The sequence below is a fragment of the Grampus griseus genome (genome assembly GCF_964374135.1).
Source record: "Grampus griseus genome assembly, chromosome: 12".
Lineage (NCBI taxonomy): Eukaryota > Metazoa > Chordata > Mammalia > Artiodactyla > Delphinidae > Grampus > Grampus griseus.
Genome location: NC_139006.1, coordinates 61,401,649 through 61,414,064, shown reverse-complemented (window position 1 = coordinate 61,414,064; position 12,416 = coordinate 61,401,649). Strand labels below are relative to the sequence as shown.

The 12,416-nt window shown below is 39.0% G+C and overlaps 1 protein-coding gene across 1 annotated transcript in view; it reads right to left on the bottom strand.

Moving 5' to 3' along the window:
- Positions 1-12,043, bottom strand: part of SLC14A2 (solute carrier family 14 member 2) — a gene marked incomplete at both ends in the record, with an annotated part of 54,699 nt that extends 42,656 nt beyond the window's left edge. The window contains 3 exons of the mRNA XM_082668117.1: positions 1,775-1,964; positions 2,948-3,128; positions 11,888-12,043. Of these exons, the coding sequence (XP_082524243.1) occupies positions 1,775-1,964; positions 2,948-3,128; positions 11,888-12,043 (527 nt within the window). The remainder of the gene's footprint in view (positions 1-1,774; positions 1,965-2,947; positions 3,129-11,887) is intronic.
- Positions 12,044-12,416: the final 373 nt, after the last annotated feature.

The following is a 12,416-nucleotide window of genomic DNA, read 5'->3' as shown; positions in this document are numbered from 1 at the left end:
TCTTGAAGGTGACCTGTAGGTGGGCTGGATGGAGTTCACCTCAGCGCAGTTTTGGCGAACAGTGATGGAACAGTAGGACAAGAGCTGATCCTGTTGGAGGCCATTTCTATGCCAGCTCTCCGTGAGGCTGTAGGTGAGTGGCAGCAAGGAATAGGGAACCCACTGCTTGAAACAGAGACACAAATCTTGGCTGGAGCCCATTTCTTCTGTCACCTACCAGACCTACACCCCAAAGAATTCAGCCTCTTATTCATCTGATCTCGTATGGTCTCCCAGCTAGAATTGGCGTGGTCCCCCAAGGCCACCTTAGAGGGGCACTGACACTTCTCATGGGAGACAAGTCAACCCACGCCTGTGCCTTGGTGGAGCTGGAATGTCAGGGGGGCTGGAGGAGTGCAGCGTTGGTTATAACACAAGCAACTCGGATCACTCCCCAGGCTCTGGGGTCACCAGGGGCCCCCGGATCTGCCGTCCACTCTGTCCACGTGCCAGGGAGAGCACTGACCTCCAGCCTAGAAGACGCAGGTCACATGTCCAAGCCTGAACCCTGCCATCCACTGGCTGTGGCTCCTTCCGTGAGCACCTTACTCCTCCTAGCCTTCTTTCTCTCACTTGCAAAATGTGGACCCTCTTACCTTCACTGTCTGCCTTGTGAAGTGGCAGGAAGAATCACAGGTAACAAGGCACGACAGTGTTTTTCAATATTTTTACAGTACCCCATGGTAAGGAAGGAATGTGTTCATATTTTATAGTATGGCCCAGTTTCTCTCTCTCTCTCACCACCCCCACACACACCCAACATGATTGAAACAAAAATTTCACAAAATAATATTTACCTTTACTACATATGGATTACTCTAATCTGTTTTATTTTACTGTACTATTTTAATTTAAAAAATCCTGTTTTTAAAAATTCATGATCTACAAATGAAGTGGTGACTGCCAAATTTAAAAAAACCTGAGACTCTGGGCATTCCCAGACCTCTCTGATCATCAGAACTACCCAGGAGAATCTTGTTTAAAACACCGCCCACCTCCAGATCCACTGAATGGGAATATCTCTGGGAGGGAGGGGGACTGGGGCGGTGCTAAGAAACTACATTTCTTAACAATCAGTCCAGGTGTTCCTGGCCATCAGGAAAGTTTGGGAACCATTGGAATAACATATGGCAAAGTCTGAGGAAATGGTCCCGTTCTCTAAAATGCGCTTGTTGTTGTTACTGGGCTTTGTGACCACCGGTGCAGAGCTGACCCCCACCCCCCGACCCAACCTGCCCCCTTTCAGCTCCTGTTGTTCCCTTCTCCATGCCACCCCCCCACGCCCTCACTGCCCTCTCCTCTCGCCTTCCTCTCTCCTACATCAATGTTACTAGATCAAGGCTGCCCTCTCTAAACTTCCCAACACTTAATGAGGTCTGCCTTCTCTGAGCTCTCCAGTATATACTGTCTTGTATTATTCTGAGACTTTTCTTATCTGTTAGTCTTATCTCCCTCAACTAGATTGTAGGCTCCATGAAGGAAGAGCAGCTTAAGTGTTCCTCTGCACCTGCCTTTGAGGGAGTGTTTCCAGAAGTCTCTACAGTCAGATGGAGCCTGGTACTGTCACTTGTTGTGAACTTAGGAGAAGTTTAACTGTGTAAAGAACTCCAGTGACATGTTTAAAGCTGATACTCAGGAGACTGTGGTTGGCTGATACTAGGATAAGGTCACTCAAGTAAACACTTCTCCACCTGTCTATCCCAAGAACCCAAGACCCTCAGAGAGAGGAACTCACCTGTCCTGGCTCAAGACAAGGGCAGTTAAAGTTGACACCACTGTCCCCAGACCCCCAGCAATTGTCCACCAGGGATTCTGGATCAGGAGCCCTATGAAGATGATGAGCCCGCTGAGAGGGTTGTTGACGAACATCACCTGAGCGGCCCCCCTCAGAACCCAGTCTGTGAACTGGAAGGCCAGGGGCTTATCTGAAAGAGATAAGCAGAGTCATCAGCAGGGATCAGCCTGTGCTTCCCTGCTGGACCACTGGTTGGCGAGGCAACCAAGGCAGACAGGGATGCACTAGCCAGGACATTTTCCCTCATTCAGTCTGGCGCCCAGCCGGAATCTCTGCGTGGCCTGACAATCAGTCCACAGTGGTGTCAGTTTTGCCATACAGACTGAGGCACCATGCTGAGACCAATTTAACGCTATTCCAGCCATCGCCTTGGTTGGTAAGGAAGCCCCAGGAACATTCCAAGGGAAATTTATTGGTCCAAAGGAAGAGGTGGGGAGGGAAGGAAACTCTTTTTGTGTAGAACTGTATGACTCAGTTGAGGGCTGGTATCTGAGCAGCAAAGAATACAGTCTGGAGAAAAAAAGGCTTGGAAAGAAATGATTTTAGCCCAGCTGTGAAATCAGCATTGAGTTATGTATTGACATTGAGTATTGACATGCATTCTGTCTCATTCTCTGGTTTGGTTTCCAGGACAATATATACAAGTGGGGGGCAAGTGGGGGAGGGTAGGTTAGGTATATTTGTTGCAACATTTAGTTTAGGGAAACTAGGAGAAGAATGATGTTAAAAGGGAAGAATCTGGAACATTGGGGAGGCTGAGGCCAATATTTTCTTGGCACATAGAAAATGACTGTGGAATAAGTGAAGGAATGACCATTCAGTTTGTTTGAAAATGGCTTCTACGTTGCTAATGTGGTTGTCCTATATCTGTTCCATGTAGGAGTGAAGAATTTGCAAAGAACTAAAATCAGTGGAATGCACTGAATTTTGAAACCATGGGAATTCAGGTAGTAGGGTACATTACGGCCACCCAGAGCCAGCCCTGAGCTGGAGGACCTCAAATGTGGGGGCCCTGCCATTGATGAGTGTGGGAGCAGCTTCCTTAGTCCAAGCCAGAGGGAGGGCTGGCTCTCTGGCCTGGCCTGGCTGCTTCTGCCCTGGCCATTGGCCTACCTTTCAGCCAGTTCCTGCATTCCTTCATCTCGCCTGTGAGGTAGCCCACAGCTTGAAAGAGGCTGATGCCCCCTTGGCCCAAAGAGCCCTGAGGGGCTGCCCCACTTTCTCTTCTTCTACCCTTTTCATTGGGTTTTTCAATCTTCACAATGTGGCTTTCTTCGCTGGATGACCGAAGATCCTTCAAGGAGAAGCCATGACAAAACATCAAATAATATAGCTTTTTGAGAGCAGGGGCATTTGTGGGTAGGGAAGATTGTCAGATTTTTTGATAAAGGTAGAGGATCATGAGACAAATAAATGTCCATTGTGCAATGCTGTCTAGAGTGCCCCACGCAGGCCTGCTCTTCCCAGGACTTCTACACGTTCCTCATAGCAGGGTTCTTAACTTTTTGTGCCATGGATCCCCTTTGGCAGTTTGGTAGGCCTGTGGGCTTCCTTCCAGAATGTTTGTAAATGAATAAAATAAATAAGATTGCAATGAAAACCAATTATATTGAAATGCAGTTATCACAGTATTAAAAAAAACCTGTTATGCATATAGGGGCACCAATTACAATTTTAAAGCATTGATGAGTGACTATGGGGGATAACAACTCAGGACAACTCTATAGGGCCATTCTAGCTCCAGAACTCACCGTAGGCTCACCTGAGGCCTTTATTGTGACTGCATCACAGCCCAACTTCTGCCTAATTCTGCTGCCTTTACTTCTCTACAAGTATTGACCCCAAGGATACACTCCAGTAAACTTCTTACATCCAACTCTCCATCTCAGAGTCAGCTTTCTCGGGGAACCCAATCATGTGACAATGACAAAAATCTCAGGTACTACTAATACGGCTGTTGTTCTTTGCTTATATTTATAATTGAAGTAAATGCTAAAGTTCATTGGAGGTTAGTGAAAATAAAGATAAATTAGTTTTTCCATCCAAGTTCATACCCCCGTCAATCTTGTCTATGGATGCCTGGGTCAGGACTCCTTGCTCTAAAACTGTGCTTTCCAATATAGTATCCATATGGCTCTTGGCACTTAAAATGTGGCTAATCTGAACTGAGATGTGCTCGAAGTAGGTTTTGAAGGTTTAGTATGAAAAAAGAATGTGTAAAAGATCTCAGTGATACATTATATTGATTAAATATTAAAATAATAATAGATGTATTTATATATATTAGGCTAAATAAAATATATTATTAAAATTAATTTCACCTGATTAATACAGATAGCCAAAAGGTACATAAAATATGCTCAACATCACTAATTATAAGAGAAATGCAAATGAAAACTACAATGAGGTATCACCTCATACCAGTCAGAATGGCCATCATCAAAAAGTCTACAAATAATAAATGTTGGAGAGGGTGTTGAGAAAAGGGAGCCCTCATACACTGTTGGTGGGAATGTAAATTGGTGCAGCCACTATGGAGAACAGCATGGAGGTTCCTGAAAAAACTAAAAATAGAGCTGCCATATGATCCTTCAATCCCAATCCTAGGCATATATACGGGGAAAAGCATAATTCAAAAAGATACATGCACCCCAATGTTCATTGCAGCACTATTTACAATAGCCAAGACATGGAAGCAACCTAAGTGTCCATCAACAGATGAATAGACAAAGAAGATGTGGTATATTTATACAATGGAATATTACTCAGCCATAAGAAAGAATGAAATAATACCAATTGCAGCAACATGGATGGACCTTGAGATTATCATACTAGATGAGGTAAGTCAGTCAGAGAGAGACAAAATATGATATTGCTCATATGTGGAATCGAAAGAAAAAATAATGCAAAGGAACTTATATACAAAACAGAAATAGACTCATAGACTTAGAAAATAGACTTACGGTTACCAAGGGGGAAGTAGGGGGAGGGATGGTTAGTTTGGATTAACATATATACATTACTATGTATAAAATAGATAACCAACAAGGACCTACTATATAGCACAGAGAACTACACTCAATATTTTGTAATAACCTATAAGGGAAAAGAATCTGAAAAAGAACATATATATATATACATATATATATATATGTATATATATATATAAAACTGAACAATAATATATATATAGTTATATATATAACAGAATCACTATGCTGTATATCTGAAACTAACACAACATTGTAAATCAACCATACTTAAATAAAAAATAAATTAATTTCACCTGCTTCTTTTTCTTTTTACTTTTTAAAATGTAGTTAATATAAATTTAAACTTACATGTGTGGCTCATATTACGTTACTATTGTATACTGATGGTCTACAGCTTTCTCTAACCTCATCACTGCATCAAAACTTAAATGTCTTGAAGATGTCAGTAGAAATGGTGAAGTAAGGACCTCCTCAAATTCTCTCCTCCATTAAGGCAATGAGAACATTGGAAAAAAATGTGCTGGAGGTGGTGGATAACAATTGAGGAAAACAAGAAGCTCATCAAAAAGCTTAAAAGGAAAAACTGGGGAATGAGACATCCAAAGGGGGCTTTAAAAGCCTTGGGCATATTGCTGTGAATCTAGAACACCTCATGCATGTGTAGGGCTTGCACATGCCCAGGACAGTATGTATGCTCAAGAAAGACCTGAGAATGCCCTAAGCTCTCACCTCTGGCTTAGTTTGAATCTCTATGAAAGCAGAAATTAAAGGCTAGGTGGAGTTGAAAACTGCCTAGGTGAGTGTTGAAGATGCCCCAACACACAGACAGCTCTCCTTGGCAAAGACTGAGAAGCTTACTGATCCCAGGCATTTAAGGAAATCTCTGGCCAATAATTAGCTAAACTTTAAGCTGACTGAGCAGAGATTTCAGTGGCTACAAATGACAAAAAAATAAAGACTTTCCAGAACTAGTCCAGACAAGCCATTAAACAAACAAGCCAGCAACGACAAAACCTGGGGAGAGGGAAGAATCTGATTTTCAGAGTTGTCACATTATTTAAGACATCCAGTTTTTTAACAAACAATTATGAGACATGCAAAGAAACGAGAAAGTATGAGACAAGGGAAATAAAGCAATCAATAGGAACTGTCCCTGAGGAAGGCCAGACTTATTAAACAAAGATTTAAAATCACCTTAAAATATCATCAGGGAACAAAAGAAAACCATGTTTAAAAACTAAAGGAGAGTATGAGAAATATGAGAACAATCTCACTAAATAGAGATTATCAATAAAGAGGAAATTATAAAAAAGAAACAAATAGAAATCCTGAAGTTGAAAGGTATAAAAATGGAAATGAAAAATTTGTTAGAGGAGCTCAACAGCAGCTTGGAGCACTTAGAAGAAAGAATCAGGGCTTCCCTGGTGGAGCAGTGGTTGAGAGTCCGCCTGCCGATGCAGGGGACATGGGTTCGTGCCCCGGTCCAGGAAGATCCCACATGCCGCGGAGCAGCTGGGCCCGTGAGCCATGGCTGCTGAGCCTGCGCGTCCGGAGCCTGTGCTCCACAACGGGAGAGACTACAACAGTGAGAGGCCTGCGTACCGCAAAAAAAAACAACAAAAAAAACAACAAAAAAGAAAGAATCAGAAAACCTAAAGGCAAGTCAATTGAGATTATCCAATCTGAGGAACAGAAAGAAAACAGAAAGATGAAAAATGAACATAGCCTCAGAGACCTGTGGGACCCATCAAGTGTACCACCATATGCATAATGGGCATTCCAGAAGGGAAGGAGAGAGAAAGGGGCAGGAATATTGGACAACTTCCCAAATTTGATGAAAATCAGTAATAGACACATCAAAGTAGCTCAACAAACTTCCAGTAGGATAAACTCAAAGAGATCTTCACCTAGACATATCATAAACTATGAAAAGTCAAAGACAAGAGTAATTTTGTATAGACTCTTGAAAGCAGCAAGAGTGAATCAAGTCATTACGTACAAGAAATCCTCGATAGAATTAACACCCAATTTCAGAAACCATGGAAGTCTGAAGGCAGTGGAATGACATATTGAAAGTGCTGAAAGAAAGACTGTCAATCAAGAATTCTATATTCAGCAAAACAGATTTTTAAAAATGAAGGAGAAATTAACACATTCTGAGATAAATGAAAACTGAGAGAATTTATTGCTAGTAGACCTGCCTATGAGAAATATTAAAATGAGTCCTTCAGGCTGATATGAAAGGACATTAAGAAGGACACTAGTATCTCAAGAAGAAATAAAGAGCATTGGTAAAGGTAACTACATAGGTAAATACAATAGACAGTATAAATGTATTTTTGGTAATTCTCTTCTTCCCCTTCTGATGTAAAGACAACTTCATAAAATAATTGTAAGTCTGTGTTGGTGGGCATACAGTGTATAAAGATATAATTTGTATGACAGTAACAGCACAAAGGAGGTGGGGATAGAGCTACATAGGAACACAGCTTTTGGATAATATTGTAATTAAGTTGGTTTTAATCCAAGCTAGAATGTTATAAATTAAGATGTTTAGTTGTAATATCCAGGGCAACTACTCAGAAAATAACTAGAAACATATAGAAAACAATGACAGAAGAATTAAAATGATACACTAGAAAATATCTGTTTAAGACAAAAGATGGCATAGTGAAATAATAGAGAAACAGAAAAAAGACATAGAAAACAAATAGCAAAATGGCAGGCATAAATCCTACCTTATCAGTAACTAAATTAAATATAAATGGATTCACAATTCAATTAAAAGACAGAGATTGGCAGAATGGAATTTAAAAAGTTATACAACTATATATTGTCTACAAGAGACACAATTTATATTCAAATATGTAAATAGATTGTAAGGATGGAAAAAGATAATATTGTGCAAACCGTTACCAAAAAAAAAAGCTGGAGTGACTATACTAAGATCAGCAAAATAAACCTTTTGCTAAGACAAAAATTGTTACTAGAGAGTAAGAAAAACAATTTTAATGATAAAAGGATCAATCTATGAAGAAGATATAAGAATTATAAACACTAACATGCCTAACAAAGCCCCAAAATACATGAAGCAGAAGTTGGCAGAATTGAAGGGAGGAAAAGTCAACTCAATAATAATAATTGGAGACTTCTATACTCCACTTGAAAAAATGGATAGAATAACTAGACAGAAGATCAAGGAAATAGAAGACTTGAACAACACTATAAACTAACTAGACCTAATACATATCTATAGAACACTTCACCCAGCAATAGCAGAATATACCTTTTATAGTGCACATGGAACCTTCTCCAATATAGACCATACTAGGCCATAAATAAGTGAAACATTTTTACTGATAAAAATATCAGTAAAGGGATTGAAATCATTCACAATATGTTCTCTGGTCACAATGGAGTGAAATCAGAAATCAAACATAGAAGGATATTTGGAAAATATGTGGAAATTAAACAACACACTCCTAAATAATCCATGGATCAGAGAGGAAATCAGAAGAGAAATTGGAAAATATTTCATTCATTGAGATGAATGAAAACAAAACCACAACACACCAAAACTTATGGGATGCAGCTAAATCACTGAGTAGAGTGAAATTTGTAAATATAAATACCTATGTTAAAAAAGAAGAAATATCTCAACAACCTAACCTTTCACTTTAAGAAACTAGAAAAATAACAGAGAATTAAATCCAAAGCAAGTAGAAGGAAGGAAAAGTTCGTTCTTTGGAAAGATCAAAATTGACAAACTTTTAACTAGTTTTACAAAGAAAAAAAAGAGCAGATTGAAATAACTAGAATCAGAAATGAAAGAGGGTGCATTACTACCAACCTTAAAGAAAAAATTATAAGGAAGTGGATTATAAAGAAATTAATAATTGTATGCTAATAAATTAGATAACCTAGATGAACTGTATAAATTCTTAGAAAGCCACAAACTACCAAAACTGACTCAGGAAGAAATAGAAAATCTGAATTGACTCATAACAAAGTAAAGCAACTGAATTAGTTAAAAACCAAACCAAACCAAACCAAAATTTCCCACAAAACCCCAAGTCCTGGTGGCTTCACTTGTGAATTGCACCAAATGTTTAAAGAATTAATACCAATATCTTCTAAGGAGTAGAAGAGAAGGGAACACTTCTTAACACATTCTATGAGGCTACTATTATCCTGATATCAATACCAGACAAAGTAATCACAAGAAAGAAAACTATAGACCAATATGCTTTATGAATATAGATGCAAAAATCCTTAACAAAATACTAGCAAAACAAATCCAAGCAGAATATAAAAAAGATTATGACCAAAAGAGAATTCTAAGAATTTGAGACTGTTTCAACCTATAAAAACTATCAACAGATTGTTTAATAGAATAAAGAAAAAAACTCACATGGTTATCTTGATAAACAGAAAAAACATTTGAAAAATTAAGCAACCTTTCCTGATAAAAAACAATCAACAGACTAGGAATAGAAAGGAAGTTCCTCAACCTAATAATAAAAACCCACAGCTAATATCAAACTTAATGGTGAAAGACTGGATGCTTTCCCTCTAAGATCAGGAACAAGAGAAAGATGTGTGCTCTTGTCACTACTATTCAACATTGTACTGGAAGTTCTAGCCAGAGGAATTAGGTAAGAAAAAAACAGACAAAAGGGACCCATATTGGAAAGAAAGAATTTAAACTATCTCTATTTGAAGATGGAACATCCTTTTATACATAAAATCCTTAAGGAATCTACAAAAAACTATTAGAGATAATGAATGAGTTCAGCAAGTTTGCAGGATAGACAACCAATATACAAAACAAATTTATTTTTATACATTGGCAATGAACAATTGAAAAATAAGATTAAGAAAACAATTCTATTTATGCAGCATGAAAAAGAATCAAATATTTTGGAATGAATTTAACAAAAGAGGTGCAAGACTGTACACTTAAAAACTACGAAACATCATTGAAAGAAATTAAAGACTCAATAAAAGGAAAGATATCCTATGTCCAAGGACTGAAAGACTTAATATTGTTAAGATGACAATATTCTCCAAATTGATCTATAGATTTAACACAATCCCTATCAAAATGCCAGTTGCCTTTTTATTTTTTTTCAGAAATTGAAAGTTGCATCCTAAAATTCATATGGAAATTTAAGGATCTCAGAATAGATACAACAATCTTGGAAAAGAAGAACAAAGTTGGAGAACTCATACTTTCTGATTTCAAAACTTACTGCAAAGCTACAGTGATCAAGGTGGTGTGGTATTGCCATAAGGATAAACATATAAATCAGTTCAATAGAAATGAGAGTCCAGAAACAAACCCATACATTTATAGTCAATTGATTGTTGATAGGAATATCAAGACAATTCAGTGGAGGAAGGATAATCTTTTTAACAAATGATTCTGGGACAAGTGGACATCCACTTGGTAAAGTATTAAAATTGGACCCCTATTTAATACCATATACAGAAGGGAACTCAAAATGGATAAAAGACTTACATGTAAGAGCTAAAACTATAAAACCCTTAGATTAAAACATTGGAGTAAATCTTTGTGACCTTGGATAAGAAAATGTTTTCTTGCATATGACACCAAAAGCATAAGCAATCAAAGAAAAAATAGATAAATTGGACTTAATCAGAATGAAAAACTCTGCTTCTAGGACATGATCAAGAAAGTGAAAAGATAACCTACAGAGTGGGAGAAATTATTTGCAAATTATATATCTGGACAGGGTCTAATATCAAGAATATAAAAAGAATGATTACAACTCCACAATAAAAAGACCAATAACCCAATTTAAAAAATGGGCAAAAGGTGTGAAAAGACATTTTTCCAAAGAAGATATACAAGTGGCCAGTAAGAACATGAAAAGATGTTCGACATCATTTGCCATTAGGGAAATGCTAATCAAAATCACAATGAGATGCCATTTCACATTCACCTAGGCTGTAACAAAAAAGACAACAACACATTTTGATGAGGAGGTGTAGTGGCACGATGTGCACATTGCTGGTGAGAATATACACTAATGCAGCCACTTTGGAAAAAGAGTTTGGCAGTTTGTTAAAATATTAAACATAGACTTACCATATGACCCAGAAATACCACTTCTAGGTATATACCCAAGAAAAATAGAAACGTGTCCACACAAAAACTTCTACACAGATGCTTATAGTAGGATTACTACTTATACAGCCTCAAAGCAGAAACAACCCAAATGTCCATCAGCTGATGGATAAATAAAATACAGTATATTCATACAATGAAATATTATTTGGCCATAAAAAGGAATGATCTACTGAAAGAACCCAAAAACATTATGCTAAATGAATGAAACCAACCACAAAAGGCCACAAATTATATGATTCCATTTATATGAAATGTACAGAGTAGGCAAATCCATAGGGACAGAAAGTAGATTGGTGGTTGCCAGGGGTTGGGGGAGGATGGAATGAGGACCGACTGCTAATGAGTATGGATTTTCTTTTTGAGGTGATAAAAATATTCTGGCATTAGATAATGATGATGTTTGCACAGCTTTGTAAATATGCTAAAAAACTGTAATGTATACTTGAAAGGCGTGAATTTTACGGTACCTGAATTACATCTCGTTAAAAAAACCTAAGCAGTCTTGGGTTCTCTTCCACTGAATCTGTAGCTAGCCAGGCTGCCTTGGTGCTTCTGGGTCCAAGGAGTGTTGAAGGCCTGTGTTTGAATGAGGGCTTCCTTTTGGAGATAGTAGAGTAATTCAAGGGTGCAGGTGTAAGGGGAAAGATTTTGGGGACTGGTTGGAAGACTGGTATGTGTGTGTGTGCATTCTCTACGTGTCCTTAAAAATCATGTCGCACACAGAGCCACATTTTCCATCTAAGGCCAAGTAGGGCTGCTTGTGGGTGTGAGCACGTATGGGGGGCAGAATCTCCCCAGCGGCGACACTTCCATGGCATTAGGTCACATGTGCTGGGAGGCAGCATCTTTCTACACTCTTTCTCCTACTATCCACCTGGGAAACACCCTGGGAGGGACGTTCCTCACCTTTTCTTCAGGCATTTCCAGGAGGGGCAGAGCCGGATGTGTATCCTGGGGGCTTGAGGGCCAGCTAGGGCTGGTAAGCTCTGACTCATAGAGTTTGTGTCTGCTGGAAAGAGGCTCTGGCAGGAGAGGACTGCTGTGAATGTGAGTGTCAGACATCTCTTCCATGCGGCGGTCACTCATGGATCATGTGACTGGTGAAAGGAAAGGGAAAGAACAGGTGAGTCAGGATGGGGCCTCAGGGACTTGACCAAGGCTGGATGGAGGCCCCAGGAGGACTGAGGTCTGTCCTGACACAAGGGACCTACTCCTCCAGTCTCCAGAGGGGCCTGAAGCCATTCCTCAACCCACGTGACCTGTACCTTTCAAAATCCCCCCATTCTTCCAAGCCCAGAAGAAAGTCCATTTCTGCTGTGCAGATTTCCCTGACCACCCAGTTAGACTAGATCTCTTTTTTTTTTCTGATCACTAAAATATTTTTTCTCTACCTTTCATATCGTCTATTGTACTCTCTTATTGTGGTAATTAGTTG